Source organism: Hemiscyllium ocellatum, chromosome 1, assembly GCF_020745735.1.
Source record: "Hemiscyllium ocellatum isolate sHemOce1 chromosome 1, sHemOce1.pat.X.cur, whole genome shotgun sequence".
Taxonomy (NCBI): domain Eukaryota; kingdom Metazoa; phylum Chordata; class Chondrichthyes; order Orectolobiformes; family Hemiscylliidae; genus Hemiscyllium; species Hemiscyllium ocellatum.
The window spans coordinates 29,331,398-29,352,485 of NC_083401.1; the positions used below are offsets into that span (position 1 = coordinate 29,331,398).

The 21,088-nt window shown below is 41.0% G+C and overlaps 1 protein-coding gene across 6 annotated transcripts in view; it reads left to right on the forward strand.

Annotated features, from left to right (window-relative positions):
- Nucleotides 1-21,088, forward strand: part of LOC132825897 (receptor-type tyrosine-protein phosphatase alpha-like) — a 298,285-nt gene that overhangs the window by 163,580 nt on the left and 113,617 nt on the right. For all 6 annotated transcript variants that reach the window (XM_060841716.1, XM_060841555.1, XM_060841887.1 and 3 more), the window contains 3 exons: nt 5,323-5,459; nt 15,712-15,802; nt 20,815-20,891. In XM_060841716.1, the coding sequence (XP_060697699.1) occupies nt 5,323-5,459; nt 15,712-15,802; nt 20,815-20,891 (305 nt within the window). The remainder of the gene's footprint in view (nt 1-5,322; nt 5,460-15,711; nt 15,803-20,814; nt 20,892-21,088) is intronic.

A 21,088-nucleotide genomic window follows, 5' to 3' on the forward strand; every position in this document is an offset into this window, starting at 1 on the left:
CTGACCTGGTAGAATTATCTTCGTGATCAGAAGAAACTGACTTGGAGGAGCTTCCTGAATAAATAAAATTCTTTGAGAACATTCGTCAACAAGAGGAAATTTGGAAAAGGAATATGAAAAAGGAATTTCAGTGATCTCAAGGCCAAGGGAGTTCCATAAGACCATAAGACATAGGAGTGGAAGTAAGGCCATTCGGCCCATCGAGTCCACTCCGCCATTCAATCATGGCTGATGGGCATTTCAACTCCACTTACCAGCGTTCTCACCGTAGCCCTTAATTCCTCGAGACAACAAGAATCTATCAATCTCGGCCTTGAAGACATTTAGTGTACCGACCTCCACTGCACTCTGTGGCAATGAATTCCACAGGCCCACCACCCTCTGGCTGAAGAACTGTCTCCGCATTTCTGTTCTGAATTGATCCCCTCTAATTCTAAGGCTGTGTCCACGGGTCCTAGTCTCCTCGCCTAACGGAAACAATTTCCTAGCGTCCACCCTTTCCAAGCCATGTATTATCTTGTACGTCTCTAAGTCTCCCCTCAATCTTCTAAACTCCAACGAATACAATCCCAGGATCCTCAGCCGTTCCTCATATGTTAGACCTGCCATTCCAGGGATCATCCATGTGAATCTCCGCTGGACACGTTCCAGTGCCAGTATGTCCTTCCTGAGGTGTGGGGACCAAAACTGGACACAGTACTCCAAATGGGGCCTAACCAGAGCTTTATAAAGTCTCAGTAGCACATCTCTGCTTTTATATTCCAACCCTCTTGAGATAAGAGACAACATTGCATTCACTTTCTTAATCACGGACTCAACCTGCATGTTTACTTTTAGAGAATCCTCGACTAGCACTCTCAGATCCCTTTGTACTTTGGCTTTACGAATTTTCTCACCATTTAGAAAGTAGTCTATGCTTTTATTCTTTTTGCCAAAGTGCAAGACCTCGCACTTGCTCTCGTTAAATTCCATCAGCCATTTCCTGGACCACTCTCCCAACCTTGTCTAGATCCTTCTGTAGCCTCCCCACTTCCTCAGTACTACCTGCCTGTCCACCTAACTTCGTATCATCGGCAAACTTCGCTAGAATGCCCCCAGTCCCCTCATCCAAATCATTAATATATAATGCGAATAGCTGTGGCCCCAACACTGAACCCTGCGGGACACCGCTCGTCACCGGCTGTCATTCTGAAAAAGAACCTTTTATCCCAACTCTCTGCCTTCTGTTAAACAGCCAATCCTCAATCCATCCCAGCAGCTCACCTCGAACACCATGGGCCCTCACCTTGCTCAGCAGCCTCCCGTGTGGCACCTTATCAAAGGCCTTTTGAAAGTCTAGATAGACCACATCCACTGGGTTTCCCTGGTCTAACCTACTTGTTACCTCTTCAAAAAATTCCAACAGGTTTGTCAGGCATGACCTCCCCTTACTAAAACCATGTTGACTTGTTCTAATCAGACACTGCTCTTCCAAGAATTTAGAAACCTCATCTTTTAATGATGGATTCTAGAATTTTACCAACAACCGAGGTTAAGCTGATTGGCCTATAATTTTCCATCTTTTGTTTGATCCTTTCTTGAACAAGGGGGTTACAACAGCCATCTTCCAATCATCCGGGACCTTTCCTGACTCCAGTGACTCTTGAAAGATCTCCTGCCAGAAACACCTATGAAATATGTGGTCAGAGATGCGACTCTAAGATTGAGCACTTCAGGCATCCAGGAAAGCATAGTTCCCATGACCAGTGACACAAATGTCCTTGGACGATTATTTTCCCAAACAAGTGATTGCCAAAAACTAGTACAAAAGCAGGCCTAGGGTCTGTGGACTACTCTAGAAATAACTTGAGTTTGAATTTTGGGCAACAAAGAATTTTTTTAAAAATTCATTCATGGAGTATTGGTATGGTAGCAGACAAGCATTTATTGCCTATCCCTGGATGCCCATGAGGTGGTGGTGAGCTGCCATCTTGACATCTTGCAGTCTGAAGACCCAGAATACCCTGAGGGACGGAATTCCAGAATTTTGACCCAGCGACTGCAAATGAACAGCGATATGTTTCACGTCAGGACGGTGAGTGACTTGGAGGGGAGCTTGCAAGTGGTTTGTTGTTCCCACTATCTGCTGACTTTGTCCTTCTAGACAATCCCGGGCATTTATTTGGAAGGTGATGTATACGGATCTTTGAATTTCTGTAGTACATCTTTTGTAGATAGTACACACTGCTGCTACTGAGCATTGATGGCAAAGAGAATGAATGTGAGTAAAGTGTCAATCAAATTGTCTGCTTTGTTCTGGATGGTATTGTTGGAGGTGCACCAAAATCAGGCAAGTGGGGATTATTCTCATCACACTCCTGACTTGAGCCTTGTGGATGGTAGACACACTTTGGAGAGCCAAGTGAGTTACTTGTTGCAGTTTTCCTAGTCTTTGACCTTCTGTTACAGTGTGGAAACAGGCCCTTCGGCCCAACAAGTCCACACCGACCCACCAAAGCGTAACCCACCCATACCCCTAACCTAACACTACGGGCAATTTAGCATGGCCAAGTCACCTGACCTGCACATCTTTGGACTGTGGGAGGAAACCGGAGCACCCGGAGGAAACCCACTCAGACACAGGGAGAATGTGCAAACTCCACACAGACAGTCGCCTGAGGCTGGAATTGAACCCGGGTCTCTGGTGCTGTGAGGCAGCATGCTAACCACTGTGCCACCGTACTGCCCATGGTGTATTAACATGGAAGACAGAACTGGGAATAGTGAACTTTTCTGGGATGGCAACCCTGTGACTAGTGGAGTACCATGCGGGTCAGTGCTGGGGTCATAATTATTTACAGTTCGTATTAATGGCTTGCTAGGGAAATAATTCCAGGATTTTGACTCAACGACAGTAAAGAGACGATGATCTATGTCCAAGTCAGGATGATTAGTCTCTTGGAGGGGACCCTGCAGGTGATGATGTTCCCACTAATCTGCTGCACTTGTCCTTCCAAACATGATGTATGTTTGGAAGGTGCCCTCTAAGGAGGTTTGGTGAATTTCTGTGTGCGTCTTGTGCATGGTGCTTCTGAGCTTGATTGTGGATTGATTGAATGTCTGTGGATATGGTGCCTGTCTATTGCTGAGTTTGCAGATGACTCCTTTGATAGGGTTAGGTTGGAAGATAAGTGGTGAGGACAACATAGTTTGTAGCAGGATATTGTTAGATTGAGTGAATGGGTACAGGTTTGGCAGATGGAATATAACATGGAAAAATGAGAGGTAAATTACTTTGGCAGAAAGAACAGCAGAGCTTAATATTATTTCATTTTCTTTATTATTCAAATAACCGAGCCCATTGCATTAATTATCACTTCCATCAAGAAGGACAATGGCAGCAGATATATGGGAACACCACTATCTTCTTATTCCCCTCAAAGCTGCTCATGATCCTGACTTGGAAATGCATTGCTGTTCCTTCACTGTCACTGGGTCAGCATCCTGGAAATCACTCCCTAAGGGCATTGTGGGTCAACCTATAGCATATAGACTGCAGCAGTTTAAGAAGGCAGCTGACTATACCTTTTCAATGGAAACCAAGGATGGGCAACAAACAAACAATTGGTCAGCCAGTGATACCCATGTCCCACAAGTGAACTTAAAAAAAAAAATCAGCATCCAAATTTTCATCGGCATTTACATGGTTGTTGAGCACGTGATCAAGCAAGTGATCATCTGTTCCATCAATTACTTTGGCTGTGTAATATTTCTTGAATGATTTGACAGTGGCCTCCATCCTGATTCTATCACAGGCTCCTAATATCCACTCTACCAGGACTGTTAACAACCTGTATGTTTCCTTCCTTTGTGAATATCATGTCTCCTCCAACATCAGTCATTACACTTTTTTCTTGTGTTATCCTTGAAAAATTTGTTCAGAGAGACTGTCAGTAGTTGGTCAAAGCATTTAAATCACTGGGAGTCACTGCAGTATTGCTGATTTGCAATCTTAATAAGGCATAACATTGATTTAACTGTATAAGACTATCCATTTGCTATTCTCCCAGTCAGAAGCTATATTTTGAAGCCATCTACATACATCCATCCCTTATGAATGTGGAAAATTTCTCCTTTTAGGAATTGTCATTTTGGAAGGGTTTTTTTCCTCATTGACAATCCCTCTTGTCTTAAATTTTAATCCTTTGGCATGCACAGCAGCATAACTGAAGTTGTGCCAGTTAAAATGTCAAAATTCATGAGCGTTTCATCTGTGTTCCTGATACAAGCCATTCTACTTCCATTCTTTTGTTGATGTTTAATTATGAAACTCTTGAAGAAGGGCTTATGCCCGAAACGTCGATTCTCCTGCTCCTTGGATGCTGCCTGACCTGCTGCGTTTTTCCAGCAACACATCTTTCAGCTCTGAAATGTGACTAACCTGTCATCAAGTTCTGCTGGGAGATGCCAAAACATCTTGGTTTTCTTGTCTCTGTGCAAAGTTGTTTCTCTTATCTTTGTGCCAGGCTTAGTTTGTTTTCTTTGAACCATTGGAGCAAATTGATTGCAACGGTTCAAATAAAGAGTTCGCCATCATCTTCTCAACAACATCATGGGATATGTAATAAAAGCTGACCCAATTTTCTTGCATGTTTCAATGTGAAGATTCAGATAGATCCTTGAGAAACTGAGTCCACGTTTTCATTGACAAATATTCGCTGCTTCACTGTTTGATCTTCCAACTGCCCAAGCATTCCTCTGTTTGCACATTACTTCAGCATTTGCTCAGGCTATGTGAAGAGCTTTCTCCAATCTGTATTTTCAGATTTCCAAACGCCTTGTAGCTGCTGAGCAACTGTTTGTCTACTCTCTAATCTCAAGTCATTTTAAATTTGAACTGGGCTGCATATCCAGCATCCCTACTCTTTGCCAGTGCGTACCACTGAAATGACATGTGCAAACAGGAGGTAGTGAACAGTTGACTTTAGTGGTATGCTATTCTCTGATTATATCAAGTCTGTTTGCTCTAGGATGAGTTTGATGTAAGTGATGCATATGAATTTTCTGATTTAATATCAGAATTCAGCAATTACGTGAGGTATGTGGAAAAAAATGAATGTTTTTTAGGCAAATGGCAAGGATCAAGAATGAAAGTAGATTGACTATTATGCAAGTATTTATGGTATTTTAGTTCAGCTGAAGTTTATAATTTTGAGGGCTTACCAGCTTTGGTTGTAATTCTGAGTTTCTCATTCTAAGTGTCCAAATATATATTTTTTCAAAAGAACAAATAATTCCACTGCTCTTTGAATATTTTGATAATATAAATTTTATTTTGTGCAGAGCTCCAGAGCATGCCACTGCTTGCCAGGTCTCCAAGTACCAATCGAAAGTATCCGCCACTATCTATTGAGAAATTGGAAGAGGAAGCAAATCGACGAATGGCAGATGACAACAAACTTTTCAGAGAAGAATTTAATGCAAGTTTCTAGTTTCGTTCATATTAAGCTTTCATTCACTATTTTCCTCTGATCCGAGTGTGTGATACATTATCCTATATCATGCATGTCTTCCTGTCTCAAGATATAGACATAGTTGACTAGATTATTCTTCTCCAATGCCTGTCTTCCATTGTGCAGCTGAGTGGGACTTTAGTAACCCAGCTTGATTCTTATTGATTCATGACTTTGAATAGCTTTCTGGAGTTCCGTAGCGATTTGTCTTTATTTAGTCTTTTCCTCTTCTATTTGTTGTCCCCCTCAGAGATTTTATTCAAAGTCAGCAGAGTTTAGAGTCTAAAATGGCACAAAGGAGGATAGTTGTAATTATTGGAGGCCAATCATTTCAATTTCAAGACCTCATTGCATGCGTTCCTTAACGTAGATTCCTAGGCTGCTTCATAAATGACCTTACCTCTTTTATGGTTATAAGTAGAGATATTTACTGGTTGTTGCATGAAGTTCAGTACTGTTCACCTCTCCTTAAATACTGAAACTATCTGTGACCAGAGACAGCAGCATTCAGATTTGGACTGTTAAGTGACCATTCACATCATCCATTAACTATCTCCACTTGCTCTGGTAATTGCACTGAATGTTGAGTCCTCTATTATCACCAAACTGCACTTACTATTGACCAGAAACTTAAATGGACAAGCCAAATGCTGTAACTAAAGAACATGTCAGAGGTATGTGACAAGTAACTCGTCACCTAAATCGCAAAAGCTGCCCTCTAAGCACCTAGCACAAGTCAGTGTATTGGATTATGCTCCATTTGCCTGGATAAGTTTAGCTCTAATAATACGCAAGAAACTGGACGACATCCAAGACAAAGCAGCCCAATTGACAAGCAGAAAATCCAGCATCTTAAAACAGGCTTGCCGTGAGTGAAGTGGTGTTCAACTACTCTTTAAGTACAGTACCAGAACTTTTGACTGCAAAAGATTCCACTGAGTTTGAGAACTTCCTTCTTGCTCACCACAAATGATTGACAAGTTAGCCAGGGAGGTGATAACCTAGTAATTTTATTGTTAGGCTATTAATCTGGAGAACCAGTTAACAGTCTGGAAACTTGGACCCGCCGTTAAAAATGGTGGAATAGGAATTCAATAAGAACAATGGAATTGAGTTTAATGATAACAATGAAACCGTTGTTGGGATTGTTAGGAAAACCTATCTGGTTCAGTAGTATTCCTTATGGAAGGAAATTGCTGACCTTACCTCGTCTGGCTTATAATTAACTGCAGATCCACAAAATGTGATTGATTCTGAACCCTCCGCTGGACAATTAGGGATGGACTAGTTGACCTAGCCAGAGAAGTTCACATTCCAAGAATGAATTTTTAAAAATTATTATGCGTTTCACCTGTGGTGTAGCAGTGTGTACCATATATATGATCCACCACTTCAATTCATCACAGCATCCTCCAAATCCATGACCTCTGCCATCAAGAAGGACAAGGGCATCAGATGCATGGGAACACCACCACTTGCATTTCCATTCCAAACTACAAAGATCTCTTTCTGCTGAACTATATTGTTGTTCCTTCAATTGTTGCGGGGTCAGACTTTTGGAATTCCCTTCTCAGCAGCAGTGAGCGATTATACTGACAGCACATTGCAGCCAGTGATTCAGGAAGAAAATTCATCGTTACCACCTCCAAGGGCACTTAAAAATGGACAATGCTTGTTGGGCTTGATAGTGAATGCTGACATTCAATGCTAGCAAATATTTGGAAAAAGATAGCTACACCTCAGCACCACAACATGTCTCCATCTGTTCATTTCCTCTATTTTATCGGAACAGTTTTTTAAAAAGATGTTATTCTTCTGTGGGTTGTGGACGTTCAATTTTGGCGCATGTCTAATTGCCTTTCAACTGAGTAGCTTACCATATCATTTCAGTTCATGGGCAGCCATATTACTTGGGCCTCTATTTACATCTAGATCAAATCGGGTAAGGACAGCAGATTTCCTTCCTTATTAACATATTTGAACCAGAGTTTTGTTGACCGTATACTTTGATTTGCGTTTTAATGCCAGATTGCATTTATTGCATTCAAATTCCGTTATTTAGCATGGGTGGATTCAAGCCCATGTCCATCGGAGTATTCTGCTGGACCTCAGATTCTAATCCAGTGATATTATCACTAAACTACTGTCACAATCTGTTTTTGAAGAAATACAGGTTCCTCCAATTAAACATAGGGAATCCCAAATTATCTTTATTTCCTTAGAAAATCCGCATTTCTGTTTTACCAATTCAAGCTGTCACCGTCATTATTATATCCTTTTGAACCGATTTTTTTTTTTGCATACTTATCATCCATTATCATCTTTAGATGAACTTTCAATTCATAACTTGTCCATCATAAAGTGTTTTTGTCTGCATTGCTGGGAATCTGGGTTTCATTGAGTATGTTGGTTATTCTGGTTGAGAAAATAGAAATATTTTCTGACATCAGTCCTAAATTTGCTTTTCTTAAGCGTGAGTAATTGCATGTTATTCTTTACTTGCGATTTAATTTCAAGTTTTCTTGATTTGGTTTCACAGTACATATTACATATTTTACAGTTTTCCTGAGATACATGCCTGAGAACTTTTCAAATGTCTTCTGTTAAGACTGAAAACCCCAAGTTTTTCTTTATTACAGACCTTGTATTCATTTTCACGCAGGAGTGTTTCCTCCCAGGTGGGGAACACTTCGGCAGTCAAGGACATTCAGCCTCTTATCTTCGGGTAAGCATCCTGCAAGCAGAGCAGAACCAGATAGCCAAATGCTGTACCCATGAGGATGGCCTCAACCATGATCTTGGGTTCGTGTTGTGCTATGTATAACCCCACCAAAATATTCTGTGTAAAATCTTCCTTATTGTTGTGATTTGACAACATTGCCTTGATAACTTATGATCTTGCTACCTTAATTAATTTGTACAGTTTTAGATTATTTATTACTTTGGTTAGACCCTCGCCATGTGACTCTTATACCTATCATGTTAGTCCAGCCATTTTGTTTGTTTCCAGCATCATCCTATTTTTGATTTTCTTTTTGTAATTATTAATCAGATCATAGTTCATCTTTTTTCATTTGCTGTTCAGCTGTTGATACATTACTTACATTTTGACACTCTTGGTCACTTTCACTGGCTGCAATGTGCTGTCAGTATAATCGCTCACTGCTGCTGAGAAGGGAATTCCAAAAGTCTGACCCCGCAACAATGAAGTTCAGTCTGTTGACAGTTCATTCATACCATTTGCATTTAACTTCTGACACTCTTAATTACTTGGAATTACCTTACCCTTATCTCTCTGTGCAGAGGTTCTGTGCCTGTGTGCTCCCTCTGTTTCACCTGATGAAACAGCAGCGCTCCGAAAGCTTGTGATTTCAAATTAACCTATTGGACTATAATCTAGTGTTGTGTGACTTCTGACTTTGTCCACACCAGTCAACACTGGCATCTCCACATCATCATTTTTATTGACTTGAAGAATATTGATACTGGGAATTTGAACATTTATTTTTCTACACATTCAACAACCAGTTCCACATTGAGCACGTTGAAATACTCTAGAAATGTGGCTGTATGAAAAATAAACCCCCCATGGCACTAAATAATACGTGCTAACCCAAAGTAAAATAGTTTTTTGTGGACTAAAGCAAATGGGGAATGTATTTCCCATATCACCTTGAATCATTTTAAGACATTAACATATCTTATACTTATTCATCTTTTTAAGTGTGCTTTATGTAAGTACATAAGGCCATAGATACAGGAACAGAATTAGGCCATTTGGTCCATCGGGCGTACATCAACTATAATTGATGTGTTTCTCAACCCCATTCGCCTGCCTTCACCCTGTAATCCTTGGTCCCCTTACCAATCAAAACTTTATACATCGCTGTCTTAAATACACTCAGTGACTTGTCATTCACAGCCCTCAGTGGCAATAGGTTCCACAGATAAATCACACTTTGGCTAAAGAAATTCTTCCAGATCTCATTCATCTCATCTCATTTAATTCGTTGAGGAGGTGACCAAGCATGTGAATGAGGGTAGAGCAGTGGATGTAGTGTACATGGATTTTAGTAAGGCATTTAATAAGGTTCCCCATGGTAGGCTTATGCGGAAAGTCAGGAGGCATGGGATAGAGGGACATTTGGCCAATTGGATAGAAAACTAGCTAACCGGTCGAAGTCAGAGGGTGGTGGTAGATGGTAAATATTCAGCCTGGAGCCCAGTTACAAGTGGAGTTCCGCAGGGATCAGTTCTGGGTCCTCTGCTGTTTGTAATTTTTATTAACGACTTGGATGCGGGAGTCGAAAGGTGGGTCAGTAAATTTGCAGATGATACGAAGATTGGTGGAGTTGTGGACAGTGAGGAGGGCTGTTGTCGGCTGCAAAGGGACTTAGATATGATGCAGAGCTGGGCTGAGGAGTGGCAGATGGAGTTCAACCCTGCCAAGTGTGAGTTTGTCCATTTTGGAAGAACAAATAAGAATGCGGAATACAGGGTTAACGGTAGGGTTCTTAGTAAGGTGGAGGAACAGAGGGATCTTGGGGTCTATAGATCTTTGAAAGTTGCCACTCAGGTGGATAGAGCTTGTAAGAAGGCCAATGGTGTATTAGCGTTCATTAGCAAAGGGATTGAATTCCAGAGTCGTGAAGTGATGTTGCAGCTGTACAGGACTTTGGTTAGGCCACATTTGGAGTACTGTGTGCAGTTCTGGTCGCCTCACTTTAGGAAAGATGTGGAAGCTTTGGAGAGGGTGCAGAGAAGATTTACCAGGATGTTGCCTGGAATGGAGAATAGGTCATACGAGGATAGGTTGAGAGTTCTCAGCCGTTTCTCGTTGGAACGGCGAAGGATGAGGGGTGAATTGATAGAGGTTTATAAGATGATCAGAGGAATAGATAGAGTAGACAGTCAGAAACTTTTTCCCTGGGTACAACAGAGTGTTACAAGGGGACATAAATTTAAGGTGAAGGGTGGAAGGTATAGGGGAGATGTCAGGGGTGGGTTCTTTACCCAGAGAGTGATGGGGAGTCAGAATCATTGGTGACCTTTAAGCGGCAATTGGATAGGTACATGGACGGGTGCTTAATCTAGGATAGATGTTCGGCACAACATCGTGGGCCGAAGGGCCTGTTCTGTGCTGTATTGTTCTATGTTCTATGTTCTAAAGGGTTATCTTTTCATGCTAATGGTGCGCCTTTGGGGCCTCATCTCTCAGCTCAGGCTTGGAGGGCCGAAGGGCCTGTTCTTGGGCTGTAAATTTTATTTGTTCTCTGTTCTCTGGTCAGTAGAAACATCATCTTCATGTCCACTGTATCAAGGCCTCTCCATATTCGGTAAATTTCAAAATGATCCCCCCCAACTGTCTAAATTCCATGGAATACAGGCCCAGAGTCATCAATGCTCCTCAAATAGAACGTAGAACAGTACAGCACAGGAACTGGCCTTGGGCATATGATGTTGTGCCGAATATGACACTAAATTCAACTCAGCCCTTCTACCTGCCTTTGGGCAATATCCCTCGATACCTTGCATACTCATGCGCTTATCTGAAAGTCCCTTAAATCATATTTGCTTCCACTACCACCCCTGATAGCATGTTTCAGACACTTGCCTCTCTCTGTGTAACATATTTGCCCCTCACATCTCCTTTGAACTTCCTCCTATCACCTGAAATCATCGCCATCGTCCTCCTCCTCCTCCTCTTCTCTCCCCCCCCCACCAAACACCCCCAGTATTAGAAACTCCAACTCTGGGAAAACAATTCAAGCCTATCTCATAAATTTATGGACTTGTTTAAAGTCTCCCCTCAGCCTCTGCTGCTCCACAGAAAAGAGTTTTTATAACCTCTCCTTATAATTCATATCCTCTCATTCAGGCAACTTCCTGGTAAACCTCTTCTACACTGTCTCCAAAACCTCCACATCCTTCCTGTAATGAGGTGATCAGAACTGAATACAATACTCTAAATGTGGCCCAACCAAAGTCTTATAAAGCTGCAACATGACAACTTGACCGTTATACTCAATTCCCCAACCAATAAAGTCAAGCACACCGTACACCTTCTACACTACCCCATCTAATTGTGTGGCCACTTTCAGGGAGCCATGGACTTGAACCCCAAAATTCCTCTGTACATCAATGCTGTTTAGGTCCTGCTATTAACTGTATACTTTTCTTTAACATTTAATCTCCCAACATGCAGCACCTCACACTTACCCAGATTAAACTCCACCCATTTCTTTAACTGATCTATATCCCGCTGTATCTTTTGACAACCTTTTACGTACAAATCCACTGATCTTTATATTATCTGCAAACTTACTACCACGCACATCTACATTTTCACATAAGTCATATGTATCACAAACAGCAGAGGTCCCAGTATGGATCCCTGCAGACTACCAAATGTCACAGACCTCTAGCCACAAAAACACCTTTCTGCCATTACTCTCTGCCTTCTTATGAGCAAGCCAATTCTGAATCCAAACAGCCAAGTGATTGTGGATCCCGTGCATCTTAATCTTCGGGATGAGCCTCCCATGAGGGACCATGTAAAAAGCCTTATAACATCTACCCTCCTCAATCACTTCTGTAATTTGCTCAAAAAAATAAAGACATGCCCTGCCCTGCACAAAACCATGCTTACTGTCCCTAATTAGCCCATTCACGTAAATCCTATGCCTAAGAATCTGTCCAACTGTTTCCCAGCCACTGACGTGAGACTCACCAGTTGATAGTATCCTTGGTTATCCCTACTTCCCCTCTTGAACAGAAGAAAGCATAAGCTACTTGCCAGACTTCCAGGTCCCCCACTGGCTAGCGAGGATACAATGATCTTGATTAAGGCCCCAGCAATCACCTCTCTTGCCTGTCTCAATAACCTGTGTAGATACCATCGGGCCTTTGGGACCTATTCATCTTAATGCTCTTCAAGAAACACGACACAACTTTTTTTATCTCAAAATAACCTCGCATCTGAGCATGCTCCTCACTAATCTCACTATCCTCCATATCCTTCTGGGTGAATACCAACGCAAAGTACTTATTTCGGATCTCTCCCACATCCCCTGCCTCCAAACACAAGTACTGATATTTATCCATGAGTTGTTCTACCTACTCCCTAGTTATCCTCCTGTTTTTTGGTTTGACAAACCCTTTATTTCCGGGATTATTCCTTTTAAACCTTCTCTGGACTCCTCCAATGTCAGCATATCCTCTGATAAATACCGGGCCCAAATATGCTCAAAATATTCCAGAAATGGTCTGACCAGAGCTTCTGTAGCCACAGTACATTTCTGCTCTTTTATTCTAGCTCTCTTGAAAGGTTGCATTTGCATTCCTAGCTGCTAACTGAACTTTGTGCTTAAGATTTCTGAAGCCTTTCCCATTTTAGAAAGTAGTCTTTGCCTCTATTCTTCCTACTAAAGTGCATAACTTCACACTTTCATACATTATATTCCATCTGCTGCTGCTTTGCACACTCTTCTGGTTTGTCCATTCCTTTTGCAATCTTCCCACTTAACGGCATCGAGATACCTTTAAACAGCTGCACTTTCCAATGAAGTTGAAGTGAATAACTTTATGCTTTATTTTATTTATTATTTATCATTATTTAGTATTATTTTCTGTTTATTTCATCTGCAATATTCTAGCATATTCACCTGAGCTTGCTAGCATAGTCCTTGCACTATCCTCTCAGCTTACATTCTCATCTATTTTGGCATCCGTAGCAATATAGAGACATTACAGTTGATTTCCAGCATCCAAATTATTTATGTAGATTGTGAATAATTGTGAACTTGATATTGACCCATACAGAGCATGATCAATTTGTTTCTACTCTCTGCTTTTTCAGTCTATAATAATAATCACTTAAATACCTTGGCTTCTGTTTTTATTCACAAACCTCTTGTGTGGGACTTTATCAAAAGCCACCTGAGAATCTAATTCCTTTGGTTTTACTCTGTCTGTACTATAATTATCAAAACAAAACTCCCAACAAGTTGAAAACATGATTTCTCTTTCATAAGTCTGTCAACCGTGTTCAATTTTGCTTTTTATTTCGTAAATGTCAAATTATCTCATCCTTTATAACAGAGTATTTGCCACCACCAATGTCAAATTAACAGGTTTGTTGTGCTTTGTTCTCCCTCTTCCTCCCTCCATTCAGTGTTCTTTGTACCATCTCGTCTAGGAATGGGAGCTGGTTGTCCTTTTCTTCCTCTCTCGTGAATCGGATTCCTGTGAGTGTGGCGTTGATGATCCGGTGTGTGTTCTCTACTTCTGTGTTTTTAATGATTACAAAGGTGTTGTCCACGTATCTGACCCAGAGTTTGGGTTGTAATTGCGTTAGAACTGTTTTTTCTAACCTTTGCATTACTGCTTCTGCTATGAGTCCGGAAATCGGTGAGCCCATGGGTGTTCTGTCAGCGGATCCAGACACTCTATACAGTCAACACAAGAATTCCTGGACATCATCAGAAATATACACATAGACAAGGAAGAAACCATGGTCTCATTCGATGTAACAGCACTGTTCACTTCTATTGACAAAACCCTAGCCAGAGAAATAATATCCAACCTGCTGGACATACACAACAGACAACAGGACGCTGAACCTATTAACAAAGACAGCATACTTAAACTACTGGACCTATGCCTCACAACACACTTCACATTCAACAACCAGATATATGAACAAATTAACGGAACACCCATGGGCTCACTGATCTCCGGACTCATAGCAGAAGCAGTAATGCAAAGGTTAGAAAAAACAGTTCTAACGCAATTACAACCCAAACTATGGGTCAGATACATGGACGACACCTTTGTAATAATTAAAAACACAGAAATAGAGAACACACACCGGATCATCAACGCCACACTCACAGGAATCCGATTCACGAGAGAGGAAGAAAAGGACAACCAGCTCCCATTCCTAGACGAGATGGTACAAAGAACACCGAATGAAGAATTCACAATGAAGGTATACAGGAAAGCCACACACACAGACCAAGTCCTGAACTATGAAAGCAACCACCCCAACACACACAAACGAAGTTGCATCAGGACATTATTCAAAAGGGCCACAACACACTGCAGCACACCTGAACTACAAGAAGAGCACCTGTACAAGGTATTCACCAAGAACGGATACCCGCGCAATTTCATCAACAGTTGCCTTAAGGAAAGACAATGAAATGAGGACATGCCACAACCCAAAGGACTGGCCACACTACCATACATCAGGAGCGTTTCTGAACTGGCAGCCAGACTGCTGCGACCACTAGGACTCATAACAGCACACAAACCAACAGCCACCCTCAGACAACAACTCACCAGGACAAAGGACCCAATACCCAGCATGAGCAAAACTAACGTAGTGTACAAATCCCATGCAAGGACTGCACAAAACACTACATAGGACAAACAGGAAGACAGCTAACAACCCGCATCCATGAACACCAACTAGCCACGAAATGACACAACCAGCTATCCCTAGTAGCCATACACTCAGATGACAAACAACGCGAATTCAATTGGGACAACACCACTATTATAGGGCAGGCCAAACAGAGAACAGCCAGGGAATTCCAAGAGGCATGGCACTCATCCCCAAATTCTATCAACAGACACATGGACCTAGACCCTATATACCGGCCACTGCAGCGGACAGCAACTGACAACCGGGAGCGGCAGATTCAAACCAGTATAAATGCCGGAGGAATCAGCACAGAAGCGCTTCACAGGAGGCTCCAAGCACTGAAGATGTAACCTAGAAAGGGGACGAAACATTTGCAACAAAAACTCCCAGCTTGGCGAATAGAACCACAACAACGAGCACCCGAGCTACAAATCTTCTCACAAACTTTGAACACGAGCTTATATATATATGCAGATTCTTAATTTGGCTGTGGTAGAGTCTGTCTATTAGTGTAAACTGGATGGTATTGTGGAATCACCCTTTGGGCAGAGATTTTCAATGTAAATGCCATTTTAGTTTGCCTAAATGCAGTTGAATTGGCAAATCTATGCATTACTGGTTTATTACAAAATTAAAGCCTTGAGTCATTAGCTGTCAAAAATAAAGCAAATTTGAATTCTGTTAGTACTCACATCTCTTATGGTCTTAAATGTTTATTACTCAAGAGTTCAGCCTTTATCGCTCTTATCAAAACAATGTACTGAAGTAAATTGTGTCTCCATGGCAACACAGGCTCTCCCTGCATGCCCAATCCAGGCTACTTGTGAAGCTGCATCGAAGGAAGAAAACAAAGAGAAGAATCGATATGTTAACATCCTACCTTGTACGTATTCTGACTGAATGCAACTATAATAGCATGACAAATTGCGGTTTTACTGCCTTGTATTATCAGCAAAGCTGGCTGTGTGAAAATGGAATTTGCATCTGATCATTGCTGTAACTCTATTAATTGACTGGAAAGTTATTTCATCCATAGTGCAACAGTATCCTCCAGTGGTTTAATTTAACTATTCATGCTGTAATTCTATTTGCAAGTTGGGAAATTTGGAGAATAAGGCATCCTTGGTCTGCATGACACCATCTGAAATCTCAATGATGAGGACTTGGAGCATCAATAATTGACAATAAATTGGAACTGAATATTATTTCTTCGAGAAAGATAGCAAAATGTTATAGAACAGTGTTATTTGGGAGTCTTTGTCCATGAAGCTTATAAAACTATTATCTAAATTCAATGAGTAATATGGAAAGCAGATGCAATGTTGGCCTTTATTTTAAAGGGAATGATTAAACATAGTGATATCTTGCTAAAATTGTACCAAGCATTAGTAAGATTGCAGCTGGAATAATGTGAACTGTTTTGAGCCCGTTGTCTAAGAAAGATAAACTGATATTAGAGACAGTCCAGAGAAGCTCACGAGGCTGACCCCAGAAATGGAGAAACTGTCTTTTGAGGAGAGGTTGAGTAGGTTGGGCCTGCACTGATTGCCCCTCATTCTTCTAAATTGAGAACATACAAGTTTCTTGGGGAACTTGACAGGATAGGTGAGTTGTTCATGTCAAATGGGTGTTGACACACGCTGACTTTTCACCTGGATCGGTGATCCATCCTCTTGAAAGTGGTGTGAGTCACAGAAGAACTACCTAAAATGAAGATGGGAGAAATATGTCATAGAGTCATTGTCAACAGCACTGAGAAAGATCAATTAGTCCATCAAGTCTGCACTGGTCCAAAACAACCACCTAGCTACTTTGGTCCCATTCTCTAGTACTTGGCATTGTATGCCTTGGCATTGCAAGTACAGATATGAATACTATTTAAATGTTAAGGTTCTACTTCTACCACACTTACAGGTAGTGAGTCCAGATTCCTACACCCTCTGAGTTGGGGGGAAAAAAATCCTCTCATCCCCTGTAAACTTCAGCTTACCTTACCTCTCACCTTAACTTTAAGCCCCATAGTCATTGGTCCCACCAACAAGGGGAAAGGTTCCTTTCTGTCTATGCCCCTCATTGTTTTCTTCATCTCAAACATGTTCCTCCTAGTCTTCACTGCTCCAGGGAAAGCAACCCCAATCTACCTAATCTCTATTCATAATCAAAACTCTCCAGCCCAGGCAACATCTTGGTAAATCTCCTCTACATTCTTTCCAGTGTAATCATAGAACAGCACAGTACAGGAGCTGTATAACATACAGCTCAGTACAGGCCCTTCGGCTTTTTATCCTCCTCTAAATCATATCCATCCTATAATTTCAGAAATGCATACATAATACTCTGTTGTTGGCTTAACCAATGTCTTATACAGATTCAGCTTAATCGCCCTACTCCTACACTGTATACCTTGGCTAATGAAGGCAAGTCTCCTGTTTACTGCTTTAACCACTTTCGCTGCTTATCCTGGTATCTTAAAGAATTGGTAGGCATTCACACCAAGCTCATTCTTATTTTCAGTTTTTGTCAGGGTCCTACCATTCATCATGTATTCCCTTGCCTTGTTTGTCTTGTCCATGTGCCACTGACTAGCCTATCTGACCAGACCAATCTTAACCTCCAGTAATCTAAGGCTACCGTTCTCACGATTTACCACCCTACCAATTCTTGTATCAATCGTGAACTTACTGTTCAACTCTCCTTCTTAAAAGTCTAAATTATTTATGTATACCACACACAGCAAAGGCCCCAAAAGAAGTACCTGCAGAACTCCACTGGACTCAGGTTTTCAGTCACAAAAATACCCTCGTCAGTCACCCTCTGCTTCTTGCAACTCAGCCAATTAGCAAATGTACTTGGAACTCAAGGACACTTACCTCCATTACCAGTGTCTCATGTGAGATCTTAACAAAAGCCTTACTGAAGTCCAAATAGTCTATGTTAAATGCATTGCCATCACCTACATACCCAGTCACCTCGTTGAAAATTTCAATCTAGTTGGTCACCTCCCTTTAAAAAAGCCATACTGATTGTTATTCATTAATGCATGCTGCTCCATGCTGATTAAATCTGTCCCTCCGATTTGCTTCCAATAGTTTCCCCATTACAGTGATAAGATTAACTGTCTTGCAATTTCCTGGTTTATCCCTGCTCTCTCCTTAAAGTGTTGGATCTCAGATCTTGGACTTCGATTCATGCTATTGTTAACTCTCTGTCCTCTACTCAGTTGAAACTGAAGTGTAACCCAAGACATTTCAAAGTGGAGAATGTTTTCTTGATCCACCAGTTTGATGAACTGGCAAGCTGCATCATATCACAGTGCAGTGGAACGTACAAAAATTGGTAGCAGAAGTAGGCTATTTGGCCCCTCAAGCCTGCTATGCCATTCAATAAGGTGATGGTGAGCAGGACACAGTGGATTAGTGGTGATCTCACTGGATTAGTAAACCAGAAATCCAAGCTAACATTCTGGGAACTTGGGGTCAAATCCTACCAGAAGAAATGGTGAAATTTGATTCAATCAATAAAATAACAGGTCAAAGGAATGAGCATCGATTGAAGAAGACAATATCCCCAAGACAGGATCTGCTGAGTGCCAATGCTTTGTGAGACTCCTTGAAGATCTCTTACTCTTTTGATCCAGTGGTCTTGCAGTTCTCATGTCTACCACTGGAGGACTGGACTCTTCTCCTTTGAGGAGATGAAGCAGGGAACTCAGACTGGTTTCTTTGGATACAATAAAATCAACTGTTGGTGATTTGTGAAGTATAAGTATGATGATTTGTGAAGTATAAGTATGAGCTATCAATAAGATGAGGGCAAGTCAATGTTATCTGCTAAGATATGGATATGCAGAGGTGCATGGAGAAAAAAATGGGGTGAGTGCAGCTATGTGATGTGCGTGACAATGCTGCTCCCTCAACAATGTTCTGTTGTCCTTGGGTTTTTTTTTCAGAGAGATTGTAAAAGACACAGACTCTGAAAGGTCTAAGTTGAAGGGTTTTAGGGCCAGTTTGATTTTCGCTATCGGATAATGCCTTTGGCAAAAGGCTTTCAAGTTTAAAAAAAATACTTGTATAATGAAAGGGGAGTGACCAGTTCTCCCAGCTCAGCCTTTATTTGGTTTGGTTTTAGCATAGTACAGTACACTCAAAGATGCAGGTCCATGCTGATCTTCCTCTCTCTCTGATTTCTGCCCTGTAAGACCCTGTGTTTGATTTTACCATTTGTGCCAAGGGGTATTTATGGGATTTTTGCAGGTATTTGGAACAGCCTCATTAAGTTGGCTTGATCTGTTCGACTTTCAGATAGGTTACGTTATTCTGTATTTGGTTCTCTTTAGTCTGTGTTTCATTTGGTAATCTTGTAAATAAATTGATTTGTTTAAAACTAAGTGAGTTGACCAGCTGCATCACTCATGGGATATCCACTTTACGCCTGCCTAAAATAATTAGAAAAGTTAGGGTCTGGGCTACTTTCTTGAAATGCTTTGAGGGGGCCTGGCCTGGTCCTTAACATATGTTGCTCCGAGAACCATTGGGCCTAAGAATGCTGGCAAATTTAGAGAGTAGAGTTTGACACCTGAAAGTAGAATACTGCTTATCTTTTTAACTTTTGAAGCACAGTATCTCAGTTTGAAGGGCAACAGATCTGCTGTATTATGCAGCTATTTCCATGCACAACTGCTTAGACTTCCCATCTATGTGCAGTTACTAGTCAGTTATACTAAACAGCATATCTATTTGGTTGTTTGTGCAAGCAAAGCACTTAGATCTGTTAACCATATCTTGCTTGCAAAACTCAATGTAGTATCCAATACTAGATGTGATTCCATGACAGCACCTGCTGAAATTCTCAACTGTGCCAAGAGTTACACTCCACAGTTTAAAATTAACAGTCAAGAGAGTGGTGCTGGAAAAGCATGACAGGTCAGGCAACATCCTAGGAGCAGGAGAATTGAAGTTTCAATTTGCATTTATGCTCATTAGAAGCTACAAAAGTTTGGACATTGGACTTGATCCTCAGCAATCAAAATTGTCCAGGCATTGATCCATTTCAGTCAAAGAAAAACTAAGGGACACTGTTCCCTGGTAATTCCTCACTGTAATATCTTGACCATTTGGTCTCAACTTGCCAGTCAATTAGCATCTTCTCATGTAGTACATATTTTTATTCCCTTGAAATTTGGCATTGCATCTATTCTGATGAGTGTAAGAAAAAAAAAACTTTATTGGCATATCTTTTCTTGGGAATAATTTTAGGCCTTTCATTTGACATGTCATCTTCTTCATCATCCCTGCCTTTTTGATTGGTTTGGAAACCCAGAACTGGGATGATAATGCTCTGATTAAATTTGAGAGTCATGACAAAACCTGAGAAAGCAAATTTATTTTGAACCCACTAAGTCCACCTTCACCCTGTCCCTTGCAAGCAGCTCTGGTTAGATACATCCATCCAAAATCTGACATTCTGTGTATTGATCCGTGATGATGCAGTAAATTATAGCCTTCAAAGAAGCTGAGCAAAAATACTGCAGCAGTTTAAGAGTCAGGAGAAGAAGGTTTTTTTTTGTTGAATGAGTAGGAAATCTAGTTGTGGAATTGTGAAGACCTCACCTCATGTAAGCATTTATGAGTTAGGTTCTAACAAATGTTTGACTGAATGAGAACATAAAACTTCAGGATTTACAAATTACCACATTAGCTCAAGACCGTGACCGTGATCCCTCATGAGTCTGTTAAAATTCGTTTTCTATAAAATTGAAGGGCCAACTGTTGCAAAGTTGTTATAGCCTGCATGTGATTTTAACTATATTATGTGTTTAGCCATGGTGAAATATATTTCCCTTTGCTTTGATGAATTTGCACTTTGCTAAACTCTTTTCCTGGTCTGTATCACTAGATGATCACTCGCGGGTTCACCTGACACCTGTGGAGGGTGTTCCAGACTCTGACTTTATCAATGCTTCTTACATAAATGTAAGTAGAAAAACTGTAGATAAAAGTATATGACTCTAAGATTTTAGTGTACAGCTTTTACATATGCTAATTGATAAATGTTTCTTAAAAAATAAATTTAAAAAGTAATTCTACGAAACTAGCTTGGCAGTGGAAAAGACATGAATACATTGTGCCACGGAGAGAGATGATTTGATGCACAATGTATGCATTCCCAC